At 36.2% G+C, this 22,254-nt stretch overlaps 1 protein-coding gene and 1 pseudogene across 1 annotated transcript; both read right to left on the bottom strand.

The window, feature by feature from the left end:
- Positions 1 to 4,914: 4,914 nt before the first annotated feature.
- On the bottom strand, positions 4,915 to 5,346 carry LOC140006866 (uncharacterized). The gene has a single exon (XM_072049535.1). It carries the CDS (start codon positions 5,344 to 5,346, stop codon positions 4,915 to 4,917), a length of 432 nt encoding a protein of 143 aa, XP_071905636.1.
- Positions 5,347 to 12,027: 6,681 nt separating this feature from the next.
- On the bottom strand, positions 12,028 to 16,395 carry LOC113688437 ((+)-neomenthol dehydrogenase-like; annotated as a pseudogene).
- Between the last annotated feature and the right edge of the window lie 5,859 nt (positions 16,396 to 22,254).

Genomic DNA, 22,254 nt, shown 5'->3' with positions numbered 1-22,254 from the left:
TGCCACTTACAAGCACAGATTCACCACGTAGATGAGCGAGTGATGAACATCGCCAATCAAGTGGTTCAGATGTCTCAGAACCTAGCCACCTACTTCCATCATATCAGCTTCACTCCACCCTTCGAACCTATCCCTTAGCCACTCTAGAGGGAAGTTTCATTGTCCTATTTGCTCTTTTTGCTATATTACCTCCATTGAGAACAATGTCAGATTTAGATATGGGGGGAGAGCTGTGGTGCAACTAGTATTTTTAGTTGTTAGTTTTTAGACGTTTTTCCTTTATTTCTTGTTATTTGTTCTATTCTTCTTTTATTTTATTTTTTTCATTTTTATTAGTGATCAGCACTTCTGTGACTACCAAGGATTGAAGATGGTTGTTGACTCTAATTCTACTATTATCAAGTTTTAGTAATAAAAGTGTATCAAGTTAATTCGGTTAAGTCCAAAAGTATCTCTTTGGTGAATATCAATGATTTTGTGCCTCTTATAATTTTTAGTTAACTTTTCTAGACATAGGAAATAACTGGATGGCATTTTTATGTGAGTTGGTCCAATTATTAACTTTAGTTCTCCATGTTTGAAGAAATGAGGTTAAGGTGCTGCTATTTTATGTGATAGTTTGAGTTATTTTGTTGCCTAGCTGTGATTAAAAGTTGGCTGTACTTTGCTAGTTATTATTACTGAGTAACCAAGGATCTTCACCAAAAGTGTCGATTCTCGCGTCAAAAAGTAGTAATACCTATGAGTACGTGGTCTTATAGCGATAGGAGTTGAGTAACCGGACTCCTTCATCTGACAAATGTTGGAGTTCGCGTCAAAAGACTCTAATGGCTAGGAACTAAGTCTATTATTACTATTGAAAAGAAAAAAAAAAGAGAGAAATAGAAAAGTGTGATAAAAAGTTGTAAAAGTTGTATGGATATGTGCTTAAAGTCAGTTTGCCGATCTTTGGATTTAATGTTGAGATTTTGGTTAATAGTTAGACCATTTGCTGTTAAATGTTGATCGACCATTCCTTTTTCTTAGAATAGTTAGCCATAAATTGGAAGAGTCTGCGGTTTACAAGCTAACTGAGGTGATGTTTCTTGGATTTTGACTATTAATGCTTGATATATACTTTTCTAGGTATCTTAGCAATAAGGTAGATGGAGCGATACCCATTATCAGGAATTGGTTTGCTGTTCTCATGCTTGAGGACAAGCATGGTCTAGGTGTAGGGGGAATTGATATGACGCATTTTTGTTATATATTTTATAATTAATTCCCTCGCATTATTCTATCAAATATGTATTAATTGGTGGATTCTACTCACTTTTGAAAATTTGTATTTATTACAGGGAGTGGAACAAAATACCATAAAACGGTGCCAATTTGACGGTAGTTAGCAGAAGAGTTTGAGTGGTAACAGGAGACACGAGACCAATTGAAGACATAATTGAAGATTGTTTCCTTATCTGATAATGGAAGTACGGAGGAGTAGTAGCAGTAGGACTCTTTCCTTTTATTGGCTCTTGGTAGCCGTATAGGAAGAGGAATTAAGGAGGAAAAATAGCCGTCATTCTTGACTCCTTTTCGGCTATTGACTTTTTCATCTTTTGGTGGCTATTGGTTCCATCGTAGATGGGAACCAAGTAGAGACAATTGGTCATTTTTTTGACTTAGTAGTTCTTTTCGTTATTATCATTTTTATTCCATCGTTTCTTCCTTCCAATTGAGGACAATGTACGCCGTAACTGTTTCTGCAAATTTGCTTGAGATTGTTACCCCGGAGATGAACTAAAGCTATACTTCTAGTCAAGGAACAACGGAAGATCTAGTTCGATTTAAATTTTGAGATCTAACTGATTTTAGTTTTCCTATTATTTCCTGGTATTTGTATATTTCCTACTTTATTTTCTTATGGTTGTTGTATTATTCAATTGTCTTGGGTCCGGATGTTAGATTAATTCAATAACCTAGAGCTAATTAGAATAATTAAATCCGTAATTATTTGATTGTTCTAACTTAGTGGCAACTGGCATAATCGGGGTTATGTCAGGAAAATATATGGGCTAATTTGTAAACAACCCTTGTAGCGTATTGTTTGGTTAGAATAGGGTTTCTCTAAATCTTAAAGCAATTGTGAAATTTAATTCTACGATCGTACCTTTATTTTGTAATTAGGGCAATAGCTAATGGTTGTACCTTAGCTATCAATAATTACGGAAAAATTGATTGTCATCGCTCGTTTGACAATTGTAACTTGTTTATTAGTTTATATGTGGAGTCATTCTTGCATCGATGATGAATTAGGTGAACCATTTCCGAAGTTGCTTTTTGACTAGAGCTTGTCCAATATTGTTTGAAATTTTACAGTTTATCATTTAATTTTTATTTAATTGCAATATTCGATTAGCATAGCTTATTGTTAATTCCACTAAAATCCCCCAATAACTTGAACTTTAGTAGAAACAAATTACTTCCAGTCCCTGTGGATTCGACCCTACTTGCCCTATATACAAATTTACAAGTTCTCGTGAATAAATTCTAGTATATCGGATTTAGCAAACTCTTCGGAGCTAGGGTAAATCTAGTAACCCATTGCACATCCAGAGTCCCTGCTCCAGTACTGGAATTGACTCGAAACTACTTTTGTTGGCAACTAGGATTATCATTATTATTATTGCGTAGGATCGACAACCTATCATGACCGTAAGCTTTATTCTGTCCAATCCTTGTTCCTTCTCAGCTGATTGCATCACTGCATCCCACCATCTCCATATGTTACTTTGCGGCTCAGTTATCCCCTCCCAACTCACAGGAGCTATCTTCCACACCATTTGAGCCTTTGGACAGAAAAAGCAAATGTGTTCAATGGTCTAAGTATCCTCACCACAGCAGCTGCATAGGCTACTTCCTTTCCCTATTCTCTTATAGATGGCTTTATTTACTGGCAAGCTATTCTGCAGGCATCTCCATAAAAAATGTTTCAGCTTCATCTTAAGGTTAAGGCTCCATAGTCTTTTCCACACAATGTGTTTCCTAACTTCCCAACTGGTTTCTGAGCCAGGTTCCAACCTTTGACTCTGAGATGCACCTTCCAATTTTGCTGCAGCATATCCAGACTTCACTGTGTACATCCTAGATTTGCTATGTTTCCAATAAAGTCTGTCCTTTCTTCTATATAAGCTGAGAGGAATACTAGTTATGTACTCCACATCTTGTGCACTAAACCATTTCTGGAAGCAAGCAGTCTTCCATTTCCTCCCTCTATCAATTCATTAACAAAACATAATTCGCAATGATCAGGCCTTGTTGTTGTTACTCTTCCATTTTCTGAGTCAGGTATCTATCTATCCTACCAGATCTTCATTGTTCTTCCATCTCCCACTCTCTCCTATAGTCCCTTCTGTAAAAGCTCCCCTTTCCTTGTGAATGCTTTTCCAAAACCAAGATGCAGAATTGGGAGGTTCTTTCTCTAGCCACTCTTCCTCTTTAATACACTTAGCTTTCAGTACCCTGCTTACTAACAAATTTGGAGTTGTAATTACTCTCCAAATTTGTTTTGCAAGCAGAGCTAAATTAAAAGCTTCCAGGTCTCTGAATCCCATTCCCCCTTTCCCTTTTACTTCTGATAACTTACCCCATTTAACCCAATGCATCTTGTTTTCTTTATCCCCATCCCTCCACTAGAATCTGGCAATTCTAGCACTTATCTCCTTACACAAACCTTTGGGTAGCTTAAAGCATGACATAATATATGTTGGCATTGCCATGTATACTGATTTGATCAAAACCTCTTTTCTCCCTTGACTGAGTCTCTTTTGTTTCCACCCTTGCATCTTACTGTTTATTTTGCTTTTTAGATATCCAAACACCTGATTCTTTGCCCTCCCTATAGTCATTGATAAGCCTAGATATTTTCCACTATGTGCCTTCCTCATGCTATCCAATGCTTCACTAATCACCACTCTTGTCTGGTTGGGAGTGTTTCTGCTGAAGAACATTGCAGATTTATCAAAATTGACTACTTGTCCTGATGCTTGTCCATATTGCTGGAGGATCTCCTTCACCTTCAGTGCTTCCTGCTTACTTGCTTTGCAGCACAGTAGAGAATCATCTGCAAAGAACAAGTGAGAAATCATAGGGCTATCTTTATAGATTTTAATGCCAGTTAATGCATTTCCTTCCACAGTTTTCTTGATTAAGTTAGATAGCCTTTCAGTACAGATGATAAACAAATAAGGAGATAAAGGATCTCCTTGTTGTATTCCTCTGATAGGCCTTATATATCCCACCTTTTGACCATTCAGATTAAAGGAATATGAGACCGTGGAAATACAAGCCATGATCCAGTGAACAAAAGTAAGACAGAATCCCATGTGCATCATAAGTCTCCCTAAAAATTTTCATTCCATCCTATCATAGGCTTTAGACATGTCTAATTTTAATGTCATGAAGCCTACTTTACCTGTCCTCTTATTTTTCAGAAAATGCAAAATTTCATGAGCAATAATAACATTATCCAAAATTTGTCTCCCCGGGACAAATGCAGATTGAGAGGGACTAATGCAGTGCTTTAGAACTTTTTCAATCTATTAGCCAATATTTTTGAAATGATTTAATATAGCACTGTACACAAGATAATGGGTCTGAAATTAGTCAAAAACACTGGATTGTCAACTTTTGGGATCAGGGATATGATGGTTTCATTAACAGTTCTAATCAAATTACTAGTATGAAAGAAACTGCTAATGGCATTGACAACATCATCTTTAATAATGTTCCAGTAATTTTGAAAGAATAAGGGAGACATATCATCTACTCCTGGGGCTTTGTTAGGGAACATAGAGAAAAGTGCTTGCTTAATTTTAGCGTCATTCACCTATTTAATCAACTGTTCATTCATTAGATTGGAAATAGTGCGAGGTATTCCTACAGCATTTCATCAAATTCCTTAGGATCTGTAGAAATAAAAAGTTCCCTATAGTGCTGGCACAATTCTTCTTCAATTTCCTGGTCACTTCTGCACCAGTCCCGATTCAGCTTTTGTAGCATGCTAATCCTGTTTCTTTTCCTTTTTGTCGTTACACTTATATGGAAAAATGTTGTATTCTTGTCCCCCTCTTTAAGCCATCTACTTCTTGACTTCTGACTCCAAAACAGCTCCTCATCCTTGTAAGCTTTACTTAGCTGCCTTTTCAGGGATGCAATATCTCCACTGTTACATGGATCACCTTCCTCTCTTGCTACTTTCAACTTCTCCTTTATCTCTTGGATCTTTACTTTTGTATTAGCTTTCACTCTTTTGTTCCATTCAATCAGGGCTAATCTGCACTCCTTTATCCTTCTGACCACTCTGAACATTCTTGACCCATGTTGTTCCACTCCCCATGCTCTTTTTATTACTGTATCTGATTCTTAATCCTTGGCCCATCTTTGATCAAAGTAGAACCTTCTCTTCACTTTCCTTTTTTGTGGATTTGTGTTAAGTATTAGAAGGCAGTGGTCAAATGCTTCCATCTCAACATGTTCACAAGTTGTTTTTTCAAATTTCTGCACGCAACATACACTTCCCAAACATCTGTTCAATCTCTCCCTTATTTCTCCCTCCCCCTTCCAAGTACTACTCCATGTCTATGGTACCCCCCACAGATCCTATACCCACAAGCTCATTCCCTTTAATGAAGTTATTGAAGTGCCTAAAGCTTCCCTCTAGTCTCTCTCTCCCTCCCCATTTTTCCTCATTGGAACATATATCATTAAAATCCCCCACTAACACCCATGTCTCACCCTAACCCTTCTTTTTTTCCTCTATAACCTCCACTGTTGTTTTCTAGTACTTTCCTCAGTACTTGCATAGATTCCTATCAGCCACCAGTGGCTATTATTCGTCTGATCTAACACCTCGCTTCAATATTCCAGTCAGTACCATTCACTTCCTGCAGACACATATCATCATTCTAGAACAGGGTTAGTCCCCCTGCTCTCCCCTTTGAGCTCATCACAAAGCAGTTCTCAAATATAATTCTTTTTTTGTACCTATTTCATGAATTTTTCCTGGTTTTTTGTTTCACTCAAAAACACTATGCTAGGATAGTGGAGGTTTAAAACCTCCTTCAGTTGGGGAATTGTCAAGGGGCCTCCCGCACCTCGACAATTCCACGCCACAGCCTTCATTGAAAAGGTGGAGGCATTTCGAGGCTAGCCTCCAATTCCCCTATATGATAACCAACAGACTTGTCCACTTTCATTACCTTATTCTTAGGAGCTTCTATTAAATCCTCTTCCATTAGATCCAGACCTTGCTGGGATTCCTGCATTTTTCTCTTTTCTCCTTGCCCCCCAACGTTTTCTGTCTGTAATGTCTCTTAATGAGGTTCTACTAGTTCTTAAACTCTTTCTGCATTGCTTCTTATCTCTTTTCTTGCTGCTACTGGCTAATGTTTGAGGTTTATCAGCCACAATTTTCACGTGCTTGAAGTGCTATACTTCCCTTATCAGTCATGTCTGGCAGTTCTTTGTCTGGATTTTCTTCTATAACCATGTCTTCTGTGTGATGGTCCTCCATTCTACTCATTCCTTTTCCTAGTTCCACAGTTACATTCCTAATCTCTATTTTTTCCCTCTCCACTCTGCAATTTTCCTCCTCACATTCTCCTTCAATTTTTCCCCTTTTTCGCCTCCTTCTCCTAATCATTGTTTTCTCTCAGAATCTCTCTCCATTTCCTTTCAATCTCATCCTTTCTATGGTCCTTAGCCTTATTCTCCTTGTCACTTCCTTTGCATCTCATTCCATCCATATTCTTAGCCCTTTGACTATGTTGTTTCTCAGCTCTTGTTTCGGTTGCACTGCTCCCTTTCGTTGTCACCACTAAACATTGATTCTCTTCTTTACTAGAACCTTTCCAAGCTCTCAATGGGGATACCATGATGTTTCCCGCACGCATCCATGCACCAAACTGTCATTCCCTGTTATTTTGTCTTTCACTCCTTTCCCCAGTGCAGGATTTATCCCCATGCCTTATAACCCCACAGTTATAACAGAAATCCGGGCACTTCTCATATCTAAACTCAACCCATGTATTTTCTCCATCCATCTTCACATGAGTTCGTCTCAGTAGGGGTCGAGAGACATCTCCTTCGGCAAAATCTTCATATGTCTCCCTTTTTTGCCCCCTCCCGGTAGGACTATTACTTCCCTCATAGAGCTAAATAATTTCCCCAACTTGAACCCTACTGCTCTACACATCCAATGGATAGGAAGATTCCAAATTTGTATCCATAGATGAGCAAGCCTAAAATGGTTGAAGTTCCGTTCGCACCCAGCTCTCCATTCCTTCACTACAAGGATCTGGTTATCCATTATCCACGGGCCTACCAGCAAGACTTTTTCTCGATTCTCTTCTTTTTCCAGTTGAAACTAGAATATATTTGGTCCTAACTCAGTCACAATCATGTTTCTTGGGTATCCCAGGCATGGTTGGTAAAGTTTTTCACTCCTGTGAAATTTGCCACCTTTTCTCATATTAACTTACTAACTAGGCTTCCACTACAACCCTGGACTCCCTCCTTGATATCTTCACAACTGAGATCTATTTCTCCCAACTCTGTTTTAGATAGATCAAACTTCCTAAACGCACGCTCTAATGCTTCTTCCATCCTTCCAGAATTTTAGAATTGCTTGAGCTACCTTGGCACTATTTCCCGTCTTAGAATCACAGATCGATTAAACCTATAGAAAAGAGGAAAAAAACCACTGATTAGATGAAGCTACTAACACTAAATACTTCCTAGAACACAACACAGAAAAAAGGTTCGCCCCCAACTACTGCTACCATACTCAGATGCAGCTAAACAACATACGACACACACAGTTAGCTCCTTCCTTCTAATGTTTAAAGGATCATGGTTTCTTTCACACACAGAATAGAAAATGCAGCTCAAAGACCAAATCTTTGATGCTTAGGGATGGCTTTGTAAGTGGTATAGATCAGATAGAGCCACTGTTGTTTAGTTTTGAAAGTTCAAAAGCTCTCTGTGGTTGAGGTTGCCGCTAAGATGTTTAAATTTTAAAGACTCCCATACGAGGGAGGTTAGCTCTCAAAGTAGAGAGAGAAGCTCTCATAGTAGAGAGAACTTGAATTCCAATTGATTTCAGAAAATTGATGGTTGGTGATTTTTTATAATTTTCAAAATCACAACGAGTAATCTGTATAATTACAGTGCATGTATGATTAGAAAATTTGTTCGCTATATATTATGTAGCTCTGGATATGTGTGTTTTTAAGTGTTCCTAAATGACTGCTGGGCATTTAGTTTGTGTCACTTTGCTTAGAATTGAATGTTTCAATTAAGTGAAATTGCTGTTATAATGTTTACTCTTAAGTGCCAAATCCGAAGGTATGGATACATCTCTTGTGAACTTTTTTTTGTGTTACACGTGAGCCTGCCAAAGATGAAGATACACGTACTCTAATTAACATTACCTATTCTTTTGTCGTCATTTTCTTGTTCTTTTTGTTTGCAACGACATTGCTTATTCTTATGGATTTTATGTTTTAACCAATTGCTTGTAGACACAACTTAAAGACAGCTTGTCTCAAGTGCCTAAGGAAGAGCAAACTGAGACCTATAAGAACACTGTGTGAGTTGAGCATAGGGAATTGGACACATGAGGTCACTTTAGACATGTGGGGAAGTATACCTCTATGACCCAAAGGCATGTACCAATGAATGATAAGAAGGCGATTATCCAAGAAATAAAAAATTAGATTGCTGAGGAGGTGCGAGAAGAAGTATTATAGCAAGTTAGAGAAATGGCACCGCTTGAATCGAAAGAAGAGATAAGAGCAGAGTTTAGTGCACAATTTGAGTATATGCAGAAGACCATTAGTTTCTTAATGTCGCATTTGGATGTCAATGCCTTAACCGTGCTTCCAGATTGGGTTTTTGGTGCTTTTCCTGGTTGACAGCTAATGAAATTTCAGAAAGTTGTTATGTTTGTATTTCATTTCATTCATGTGTCTAATATAAACTATTGTCTTGAAGGGTCCAGCCGAATCTACTAATCAAGGAGGATTAAGCTTGTGGTAGATTTGGTAAGTACTTTTGGATTTTCTCTTCCCTTCTTCATCACTTTGTTGCTAAAACCTGCATAGGGTATTGGGTAAAAGAATGAGTAGTTGATCATTCCTATGTGGCAACCGCATTGTTTATGTGCTTGACTCGATTCTTGAATCTTTCATCTCTAGTTTCTCTAGATTAGGGAAGCTGTTAAAGACGACTATTACAACTTGTTGTTCTGATTGCTATAAGTGTTTAGAGATTATGTAAAACCAATGATTTCCTTGCATGTTATCTTCTGCATTCTCAAGATCAGGCAAATAGCTAGCTGCACTCAGTTTGAGATGCTTTAACTGAGACATCAGCCAAATCTCTGATAGCAAAGTTGGGTACTTTTTCGTTCTCTTGCTCGTCCAAGGACCATAGACTATGATTGTCTATAGATTCTAGAGTACATAATGGATGAAGTTCGTTCACTGGGAGCAGTGAGTGTAGGGTACCTCAAGTTTATCAGCATTATTATTCCCAATGTAATATGAGGTAGTCGTACAAGGCGGATATCTAATACTCTTACCAATTTGAAGTTGAAAAGCCAAAACAGGAACCTTGATTACCCCAAATGCCACTTCAAAACAGAGAAAAGAACAAGTGAGGCAAATGAAAGGTTCTGACTTCTAAGTGATTGGTAAAATAGCTTCCTTAATGATAACTAAGGTGGCGCATGTTGCCTGTGTCTTCTTGAGAAACTTGTGTTTGCTTTGCTATGATATGCATAGTTTGGTTTGTTACAGTAGACCAGCAGGACCTAATGTATGGTTTTATTCATTAATAGCCCATTTATTTTGCTACAAACAACTTTTGTCTTTTTCTTATTTGTCCATCACGTCAGGCTTATGGATGGATATCTTTCTGGTTTTGGGCTTTCAAAAAATAAAAACAGGTTGAAAAGAGGAAAAAAAGAAGAAGATGTTTTTGTGACTTGCAATCCTGCTGGTCACAAGATTTTTGGGTCTCACTTTTAATGGTTAATTAACGGGTCCCAATAGAACTTGTGACCAACAAAACATGACACAAAAGATCTTTTGTGACTATTATTTGCATGTCACAAATAAATTCTAGTTTTTCGGACTTTTATTACATTCAAAAAACAAGTCATAAAAAGTACTCTTGCAAGTCACAATTGATAATGTGAACTTCATATACAATTCATAAAAGTTTGTGACTATTAAATCCGTGACTCTCATATATAGGTCACACGTGATTAGGGATGATAACGGGGCAGGGTTGGGGTGAGGGACCTCTCCCCCATCTCTTGCCCCGCTGCCTACAAACTCCCCCCGCCCTCGCCCCATCCCCCGTCCCGCCCCACCCCGCTTCCCATGCGGGACTAATAAAAATTTGTTATATAATTTTATTATGGTTAAATTTTAGCAAATAAACAAGTACTAAAATATCAACACATCATCAAATTATTATTTATTGTAATTTTACAATTGAAACTTATAAAAACAATCAAACAAAAATTATTTGAATACAATCCAACATGATGAAATAAATATAACTAAAGTAATCAAGTTTTCACTTTTAACACAAATACAATCACTAATTCATTATTGTGCTTGTGCTTTTTTTAAGAAAAAAAATGTTATTGTATTAAGTGTAATTAGGGATTTAGTATAAATGTATTAGTAAATTTAGTATAACCAATTAATAATTTGTATTAGTATACATATATAATTATTAGTATAATTAATAATATCAATTATATTATATATACTAATAGACATTATATAATACATATAACTAATAATATCATTATCATAAGTTTGTAACTAATTAAATTATATATTATATATATAATTATATACATATATATTTTATATATTTATTTTTTTAAAGCGGGTGGCGGGGCGGGGGTGGGGTGGGGGTACACTCCCCCACCCCCCGCCCCCCGCCCCCGCTGCCGCCCCACCCCTGGCCCCAACCCCCTCCCCATTAACCCCCCACGGGGCCGGTGCCCGCGGTCACCCGCCCCCATTGCCATCCCTAAATGTGATTACAAAACGTTTTTGTGACTTTCTGGACAATTTTATGACTGTTGATGAGTTACAAAAACAACTTTTTCTAGTAGTGTCATGTTCTGTCTATGAATTCAAATTAGAACAAAGGAGGAAACTTGATGCAGTGAAGAACAAATAGTTGATATAGAATACGAAGCAGTTGGAACTAGTTTGAATATGGAAGACTACCTTCACCAGTTTTTTCCTATCAACTTCCACACACTACCATCACCCTTCTCCCACAACTGGCAGCCACCTTCTCCCTTCTTCTTACCCCTAAAACACACGGGGAGGGAGAGATGAGTGAGGTGGTGCCTATGGAGGGAGATGAGAAGATGGCTGCTACGGGGACTAAGTTTGGGCAAAGGGGAAGTGGAGGGTGGTGGGGGAGAATGAGTTGTAAAAAAGAATTTTACTATCATTTAAAAAAACCCTATAAACACATTAAACCACTCCTAAAATAATATTACCATCATATGTTAGAAATGTATGTATTTGCAGTTTAAATTTTAGACAAATACTCTTAAAAGCGTATCAATTATTCAAACAGATCCTTAGTATACGTTTACACACATGATTGTATTATTACATTGATTTGATGTATGAAATACAACCACCATACAATTGGATGATAATTTTAACAGTAGCTAACCCAAATTCAAGAGACAAAATAGAGCATACAGATAGTACGTTGTTATAAAAGGGTGGAAAGCCACGAATTGGGATTTGGGCCTATTGAACATTCATTATTAGTACATTTGTAGCTCTGAGATTGATCAACCAATCCTGTGTTGAAACCTATGATAGTGCTGTCTTGAACAAATCGTAGCACCTAGCGATGAAAATCAAATGACATTCCTACACATGGAAAAGCTTAAGGCTAAAAGTTGATCTTTGACCACAATGACTAAGTATAAATTAGTCATTTGGTATCAAAAGATGTGACTTCATTAAGAGAAAAGAACAAGCCAGTAGGTCCATCATCAGGCAACAAGCTAGCTTTACTGGACCTTTAGCGCCTTCTTCTACACTCAACCAGCCAATATTGTACTCCCTCCGTCCCATTGTTAATGTCATGTTTTCACTTTTTTGTTGTCCCAAAATAAGAGTCTCATGGCAAAAGTCAAACAACTTTCACTACTACTTTCCTTTTATACCCTTAGTAATAATGACAAGATTCCATCAACTAATAATAAACAATTACATATGGCCCACCACAACACATGCACACTCTCACCATTCTTGTGACTTTTTGCTTTTGGCTGGCTATTTTCGTGTGATAGACAAGGGGTAAAACTGGAAGAATATGAAAAGTACAGTCCACCATTTTACTGTGCATAAAAAGTGCTATTCCCGAAAAACGTCCCAAATTTTGGGACGGAGGGAGTAGTTTATATCTGTTTTGACAAAGCCAGGACAAACACAATTCACCTTAAAATTAGGGAATTTCTTGGCAAGGATTCTTGTATAAGCATTCATAGCCGCTTTTGATACTGCATATGGTATAGCCCAACCTTGGGCTTTTAGGGAACACTGTTTCAAGTCTTCTTGGAATTCATTCAACACATCATCCACCCTCTCCTCTATGAGGTTATCAACATCGCCTAGTATTCCTTTAGCCCATTCATTTGGGATATTCTGATAGATGATGAGAAAATCAAGTGAATTGCTCTTGTAGTCTCATTTTTTTAATAAACTGAAAGAGCAAAAGAAACACGAGATGCCATATGAGCCATCATAGTAACTCTTCAGTTGAAGGAACTGAATTTAGTGTTCAATAGTTGACAATGGCTTGCAAATCCTGGAAGAGCTTTGATCACGAAAAATAACCAACTTTTTGAATCATAGTTGCCTAGCTGGTATTAGAGGGTCTAGAGCCAAAATTAGAGGTACCCTAAGGTCAGTAGAAAGCATGGTTTGACCCTGATGTTAAGCATCTTAAACAGCTTTGCTTAAAACATCAATTATGTAGCATCATATTGCATAATCGAATATCCACTTACTTAAAGAAGCAAATCAACAAGTTCTGTACCTCCAACTTCCCCGTTAATGAGGAAATGCTGACAATTCTAGGTGATTGTGACAGTTGGAGAAGAGGAAGAAGGGCTCCAACCATTCTTCTTGCACCATAGTAATTCGTCTGCAAGCATTCTACTCCCAACTCACATGTCTGGGTCAATATAACTTCCAAGTCGAATGGAGCTTGCCCCGTCTGCCATAGGTCAAAACTCAAAACCATGTCATCTGTTAACCGTTACTATTCAAAGTTTACTATGTCTTCAAGCAAATCGCACTATGTCAACGCCAACTTGAGGTACAAGAAGCTTACGGCTGCAGCTCTTAGAGCATCACCATTTACAATAGCTCCAGGAATCCCCGCATTGTTGACCTGAAACCACAAAATTTCAATTGGAAAAAGGGAAAAGCGTATTTGGTCGTAAAGAACTTTGTGGGCATGCCCTCTTACAAGTCTATTAAAGCATTAGTAGTTATTCCATGGTGTCTATAAGAGTGCAAAATTGTTCAAATAATAGCTAAAAATATACTTCTGATAAAGCACAAAATTCGTTTAACTCTGAAATCGTATAGTTAAGAAACCAAGAAAATACAACAGCTGCCAGTGAAATTTTTTCCGGATACCGGGATATCAAGCCTTCCAAACTGAATCTTGACAAATTCGGCCAGGGAAGCAACACTCGAAGAATTAGCCACATCAAGTTGATGAAAAAACAAATTATCTGTGGTTCCAGCTGGAGTACTTTTGAACTTCTCAAGAGCATCGATTCCCTTCTTCTCATCTCTAGCGGTCAGCACCACAGTGATTCCCTGAGAAGCTAATTGCCTGCATATCTCCAATCCGATCCCTTTGTTTGCCCCTGTTACTACTGCATATCTAAATTAAAAAAAGGGGGGGTCAGCAGATTAATCACCGTGGAGCAGTCAATATATGACAGACACATTTTAGTTCTCAAGAAAAGTTTTCTATGCACTGAATCATATAAGTATTAACAGTTAAAAAACCTTTTCAGCTGCCTGTTACCACTGGTTGGCTCTGCCATTAGTGGAGAGCAAAGCTGTACTTGGAGGAATTTGGATTAGTACTAGAAGATGTATTTGAGGTTTTGACCACTTGTATACTATACTTTCTTATTCCCGTAAAAAAAAATCTTCAACATGCATGGACAACTGGAAATATGCCCTGCCAATTTATACGAAAATGCTTGCCTGGCCCTATCGTAATTGGTCTGATAAGCAAGCTTTAGTTTAATACTATGTGTCTTCTTATATTTGTTCCATTCTACATCGACATTCACAATGTCGGATGGAAGCCGTTTTCTCAGCATATTCTTCCACAAGCTCTAAGCAGCTTCAAACAGAACGAGTAACATAAGAGAGATCAACAATGCATCTGAATTAAAGACCAGATTATCTCCTTCTAGCTAAATATTCAGGGTTTCAGACTTCAATGGAAGCAGTCTTATTCGAATTGGATGATACTGTTACTTTTGCCTGATTGTCCTCTCATTTTTTTTCTTCTCTTAGGCCTGTCGCATTTTTTTCCCTTTCATTTCTTCTTTTATTCTTGGAAGAATACTGCAGTCTTCGTCTTTTGAGTTTTCAAACATTAAAATTAATACTTTGTTTTTCAGATTTAGCAGATTAATTCTCTCTTTAGTCTTTACTCTTTTCTTAAATTTCCAGCAAGACAGATGCGTTCACTTTTTTCCTCTTTAAGTACATCTTTCATGCACAAGTCCCAACTTTTATACGAGTGCATATCCAGTTAGTGCAGAGCTAAAAAAGACGAAACCCTCAATGTGTATTGATTTGATTCTGCAGCATACTATCATCCTGTTCTTCTAGCAAATTGATACAGTACTTCAGCCTAAAGATGAGTTGTCGTAAGTCATAACAGGGGAAATCACTCAACATGCCCTAATACAAACCTGCATATCATACATGAAGCTGCGAACAGAAGGTATAAAACATCTTTTGCATAAACCAGGCAATAACTGCTTATATTTGGGTTAGGAGTGTCTCAACTTTAACAGAGCAAATCATAGTCTTCATCTTCGAAAATGACATGGAACTAGTATACTTAGAAAGTACATGTCGACAACTTAATCTTTGACCACAACAACTGTTTCTAAAGGATCGTTTTCATTCAAAAGATGTGACTTGGTTACGGGAAAAGAACAAGCCAGAAGGTCCATCACTGGGCAGCAGAGCTAGCTTCACAGGACTTTCAGCACTTTCTTCTACAGGCAGAGTGCCAGTATTATAATTTATATCTGTTTTGACAAAGCCAGGACACACACAATTCACCTTGAAATTTGGGAATCTCTCGACCAGAATTCTTGTATATGCATTCAAGGCTGCTTTTGAGATGACATAAGCTAAAGGCCAGCCTTTGGCTTCTTGGTAACCCTCATTGAAGTCTTGCAGAAATTCCTTGACCACTTTATCAACTCTCTCTTCTGTAAGGTTATCAGCATCGCCTAATGTTCGTTTGGCCTATCCATTTTTTACACACAGAAACATGGTATGAAATGCATATAGGAGTTAAAATACCAATAACTAGAGCTACAACAAGATTCTATATGATAATACTGTATTACATTCTGAAAATTAAACAATTCTTACTGTTTTTTTGTAAACTCAGTCTAAAGTTCAAAGAACACTGAGTCTTTGACCGAGGAGACTCAAATATTCTGACATATGTTTGTTCTTAAAGTTATATTCGGTCACTGTTGAAATCCATACAGGTGATAAATGCTATACTGATGATATCAGCTACTTATTTGCAAATGAAACTACTGGGAGTACCTTCATCATACCTATTGACTTACTTGTGCGAGTACTGCAGCTACTAACTGTAGACTTGGTTCCAAAGTCTCTGGAACTACCTGCAAAACTTTTTCAATTCAGAACTCAAAGGTGAAGCATGAATTCCCCAATTTTACTGAAGTGCAAGTTATATGCAGAAAGCTGACGTCTCTGAGGGGAGAATATTCAAAGGAAAAGATCTAGATAATGTAATCCTGAAAGAATTCGTTTATGTTCCAGTACACGCAGGATTGAAACAGTGAGGGAAAATGATAACAGGTTCAAGGTAAGAGAGGGATACCGCTGTTGCACCAGCCTTTTCCAAATTGAGGCCATGATCAACATCATGAGCACGGACAAATGTCTTGATATTGGGAAACTACTTGCTTAGAGCCCAAACAGTTCTGTAATTTGCACCAGGAGTATCAAAAGTAATTGCTGCTGCACATGATCTTTCAGCACCAACTTTGAGTGTTTGACATTATTAATCCAGTCTCATACTAATCGGGATATTATATCCTAGAACTATCAAACTATATATGGTGACTACTAAGTGAAATTCATGAATAAGTCACACTATATGGTTCTGACAATGTACTTCTGGCACTACTTGTGCTTTATGTGAACTTAAGAAACAACTATGTGGTGGAATGAGAATTTAAGTTATGTGGATGTCTTTCTTTTTCACAATCACATTGTCTTTGCTTATAATAGAATCACAATGTCTACCATGCTATTTCAACCAATTATTTTAGTCTTCCGCTGCCTGAAGGGTTTTCTTTCTTTTTTTCTTCGCTCGGGTTCCTTCTGATGGCCTGGGAACAATCCCTGTATTAAATACAGAATGTGATAATCGACAATACATACATATACATATATACATATATATATATATGTGTGTGTGCGCGCGCAGTAGCTTAGAAGGTTATTCAATGAAATTTATGGTTAAGAGGAAGCTGTCGTCTATTAACATCTTTCTTTGAAAAAATACAGAACGAACTTCCATGAAAGCCTCAAGGGCCATTAGGCAATTCACTTTGGATATTCTTTGGAAAGGTCCATTAGTCAATGTTTTCTCTAGCAAGATTTAGGTGACACTAGTTTTTGGTTACCACGCAATGCACAATGCCCAGGTTCAATGGCGGAGTCAGGAATATGTGAATTGGGGGCGACTCATGAATGCTGCATATAAATATTTTGTGAGTTTTAAAAAAGTAGACATTTGAATTTTTGTATGTACAAGGCAAAAGCGAAGGAAAGAGAGCAATACATTAAGATTTCAGGGGGCAAGAGAATGACTTAATTGAGAAATTGTAAAATTTCATAGAGGTTAAATAAGATTTTAGAAATTTAAGGGGGGCGGGGACCCTGCTGCCTCCACCACTGCCCATATTTAAATTGTGTACAGATTTGTTTTGGTTCTTTGTGCATATGAATAAATAGAGTAATTATCCAAATATGTTAGCAAGAGAGTAAATTTGTTACATGGGACAAATTACTAATTAGATTACAGTTGCAATATGTTTGCCATGCAACAATTTTCTTGAATATCAACAAAGATAAAGTAAAATATATCAACAAATCCAAGTTAAATATTTGATCAGTGCATAAAAAAATACAAGCAAAAACTCCACAGTAGAAGACATAAGCCTAACTCTTAGTCCATGTTAGAACCCAAAACCAACTCAATCAACCCAAAAAGCCCATTTACAACATAAGCTCAGCAAATAAAAGAGGGACAAAAAAAGAAAAAATTGAAAAAGAAAAGGTCAAGGAAAAAGAAAAAGCAAAAAATGAAAAAATGAAGGAAATTTTGGGGAAGGAAAAAAGCTACAAGAAATGGATGGGCTTGACCTGGGACGACTCAGAGCCGACCCATTTCATCTCACAAAGGGATCCGGTCCATTTTGATTGGATCTTAGCCCAAGAAGCTTTGCCGGAAGCTAGAAAATTTCCAGCCGAATGACTGGAATCATCATCCGAAAATTATTCCGGCGACTTTTGAATCCAACTATTATATAAAAGGGATCCTCACACCATTAGGAATGTGTATAAGGGATCAAACAAGGTCCACAGACATCACAAAATCACCAAATAGAGCCAAATTTCAAGAACACGAATCAAATTCAACTAGAAATTAAGTAGTCGAATTTTGTCACTGCCAAAGTCTTGTGCAATATATGAATTTAAAAATGATAATAACCATATACTCTATTTATTTTTTAGCACATGTAAAAATACTTTTTAGGGAAAATGACAAACTTAATTAATAAAATATGAGATGGGTAGAATACGAGAATTATAGATGCGCATATTAATGATTTTTTTTTTTTTGTCAAAAGTATGATTAAAAATTTGGCACGAAAATTCCATGTTTAACATTACGCATATATTTTTGCATGGTTGACTTCCAATTTATACCTTTAAACTAAAATGATCTTATTTTAGTCATTGAACTTCAATTTTTGACAATTTACTTTGAATGATATCTATTCCATTTCAGCACAATCACTAACAAAATCGTCAAAAAAAAAAAATATTCTGTCACACATTGAGCATAACTTACCTGCTATTGCGTTAGCTTTGATGATTCCGTCAATGATTATATTGAAATGAGAGAGCTTTTATACTTTAGGGAGAAATGCGCCTAAAATTGGTATTTAAAGACTAAAGTGGGAGAGTGCTATTAGTTTTAAGTTCGAAATTGAAATTTACTCAATTCCTACATGAATAGTACACATATAATTGAAAGCTACATGACTAAAGGTATGGATAAAATTACTTTGATTTTCAAAGATTATATATATATATATATATATATGTATATGTATGTATGTTTATAGAAATTAGGACATATCTTGCTAACATTTGTTACATAACTCAGATTATATGTCATTATCTTTCCTGATATTTTAAAATTGTTCAGAAGTTGAAGTATTATTCATGGCATATAATGTATTAAAAGTTTATTATCGTATTGTTTATGGTCAATTCAAAAGTAAGAATATTTTTTAGAATAGCTTTGAAATATATGAAATATGGAAGTATGTGAATTATACGTACGGATATTTATTATACAAGTATAAATGAATATTTACTAATTAGGATGACAAGTATATATAGAAGACATAATTTATAATAGGGATGTGTGAAAAGTTATAAAGGGTGCAAATAACGTTTAAAAAAGAAATTCTGAAACTTGAGTAAGCCCGTTGATCGAGCATTAAAACCGACGAATACTAATTGGAGGGGCAATGTTTGCTTATTTAGGTAGATTCGGTCAGTGCCATACTTGTAACAAATGCAGCATAAATTCAAAAAAATAATTTTCTTGCACCAGTAGGCATCACTCACAACTTAAAATATTACCACAGTATATATTTTCTTTCAAGAACAATTTCATTCAAAATGTCGAAAGTGTCCTTACTGAGTTTTGACCAACTTTTATTGCGCCGCACGGCCACAGAATTCCTCTCTTCTTCTAATTCCACTTTGTCCCCCCAAACTTTGGACAATTACCCACTTCAGTCCCTAAACTTTAAAATGGGACACTTAAGTCTCTAAACTTATAAATACCTCCCACTTAAGTCCCTAAACTTATAAAATGGGACACTTAAATCCCTAAACCCTTATAAAATGGGACATTTCGACCACCAACGGCATTCAGAATTTGTTAACAATTTTCCTTAAGTGGGAGGTATTTATAAGTTTAGGGACTTAAGTGTCCCATTTTGAAGTTTAGGGACTGAAGTGGGTAATCATTCAAAGTTTGGGGGGACAAAGTGGTATTAACCCTCAAAATCTTGCTCTTTGAGAGTTTCAACTTTCAAGACTCCTAAATTTTTGATCTCAAAACATGAAAGCCACCGAACCACTCATCGTTATATTTCAATTGAGATATAAAATGAAAAATTTAGCTACAGTTATAAGTGTTAAGAAAATAAAACAAGATAATAGAAGAGTGCAGAAACTTCACTAATAAATTTCATAACAGAAAGGGAATTTGTTGATGATTTTTGAGACGTGTACAAACACTATCCTTAAGGTGTTTATTACCCCTACTACACTTAGTAGTTTGCTTCTGGGTTAAGGCAATATACCTCTAGAATACAACAAGAATGAAGAACTTTTAACAGCAAAAACAAAAAGATTTTTTCCTAAGAAAGGATCAAAATGGCTAAATAAGTTTGTTTTACTAAACACTTGTCATTTATATAGGAAAGACAATCCAAAAGTCATCAAAACTAAAGAGTCACAATTTCCTTACTTCAATGATCATCAAGAGGTTGTTTTACTCTCCTTTAATGGGTAAAAATATCAAAACCATTTCCTCACTATAATGATCATCAAAAGGTTGCAATTAGTCTCATTCAATGGACCAAAAAAATGCCAAAACCGTTTCCTCACTATGATGGCCATCAAGAGGCTGATTTAAGCATTTTTCTTTTGTCAAATATTTTGAATTTAACAAGTTTTATTTCTATTTCAATTCGCAAACTATACCAACAATCCCCCACTTAGTTTGTGAATGAAATAAACAAACTAACACACATAAAATACCATGCATAAAGATAAATATCATTAGATTTAAACTTATTTTTTAGTGTTAGTATATCACTTTGAACTAATCAAATCATGGTTGTTTATAAAACATTAAACCAAGATTTGTAAATTAGCCAAGAAATACCACACACAAGGCATTTAAACATTTGATCAATTTACAAAATTTTAGTACTATTACCGGCCATGTGCTTCATCCTAGTTTCATGATCATTTACAAAAAGTAAATCGTACCTTTGCTAGAAGCGGCACCACTTCTATGATCATATAGGTGAAATCACTTTCAAGTTTTATGTAACAAAGAACTTTGAAAGCAATTACATTTCATTAAGAATATAACTGATCATATATTCAACCTCCCATTTTACACACTAGTAGGGTAACTTTGTATACAAAGTACTAGTGTTCACAATCACTTACACAACTTGTTATTACCCTTTAAACCTTTTCATCTAGTGATAGTGCTAGAATAAAGGTAGGGTTCCCATTGTAAGTGACTTTAAACAAATGGTTTCAACCCCCTTCCCAATGACGTTGTATTCACTAAGTCCCTTGGTAAAAGCTTAATCAACGGATCCACTAAATTGTTGCACGTTCTTATATGTAAAACTGCCACAATGCCACCTCTCAATATTTGTCTAAGATAATCATGTTTTAGACTAATATGTCAAGATTTACCATTATATACCTTATTTAAGATTCTAAACGTAGTGGCTTCACTATCACAATATAAAGAGATCGGAGGCATAGGTTGTGGCCACAACTTGATATCAAGTAACAAATGCTTAAGCCATTCCACCTCTTTACATGCAACAACCAAAGCTATAAATTCAGCTTTCATGGTAATGAGCAATCACGGTTTGCTTCTTAGAAGACCATGAGATTACACTACCTCCCAATTTGAATATCCACATGGTTGTGGAATTTTTGTCACTCACATTAGTGAACCAACTAGCATCCAAGTAACCTTCAAGTGCTGGTGGAAATTTATTATAAAAGAGTCCTAGACTCTTGGTTCTTTTAAGATAACCAAAAATCCTCTCAATGGACTTCCAATGGTCCACAGTAGGATTTTTAGTATATCTAGCAAGTCTACAAACTGCATATACAATATCTGGTCTTGTACAATGCATTGCATTTATCAAACTTCCAATTGCACTAGCATATTCAAGTTGAGCAATTGGATTTCCAAAATTTTCATGAAGCTTCAAGCTAGGATCAAAGGGAGTACTCACTTCTTTGACCTTAATATGTTAAAACTTGTTCAATATCTTTTCAATATTGTGAGATTGACACAAACCATAACCCCCATTATATTTCCTAACTTTGATACCTAAGATAGTATCCAGCTCACCAAGGTCTTTCCTTTTAAACCTTGAAAAAAGATACTTCTTAGTATCTTCTACACCTTTTATATCATCTACATAGAGACAAATGATCACACAATACTCTTGAGTATATTTTTCATAAATGCACATATTAGCATTATTGTACCTAAATCCACTCAAGAGAAATACAGATTCAAATTTCTCATGCTATTATTTAGGTGCTTGCTTCAGGCCATATAATGATTTAACTAACTTGCATACTTTCTTTTCATTTCGAGACATAACAAATCCTTCAGGTTGTCCCATATACAACGCTTCATCCAAGTCACTATTTAAGAATGCTATTTTAACATCCATTTGATGTACAAACAAATTGTACAATGAAGCTAGGGACAATAGCACTATAATGGAAATTATTCTTGCAATTGGTGCAT

Source organism: Coffea arabica, chromosome 5e, assembly GCF_036785885.1.
Source record: "Coffea arabica cultivar ET-39 chromosome 5e, Coffea Arabica ET-39 HiFi, whole genome shotgun sequence".
Taxonomy (NCBI): domain Eukaryota; kingdom Viridiplantae; phylum Streptophyta; class Magnoliopsida; order Gentianales; family Rubiaceae; genus Coffea; species Coffea arabica.
Note: the sequence above shows the minus strand (reverse complement) of the source record. Positions and strands in the feature narration are given on the sequence as shown.

Bases quoted from the DNA above. Each gene is read 5' to 3' on its own strand.
- LOC140006866 (XM_072049535.1), bottom strand. From the start codon at position 5,346: ATGTTCAGAGTGGTCAGAAGGATAAAGGAGTGCAGATTAGCCCTGATT.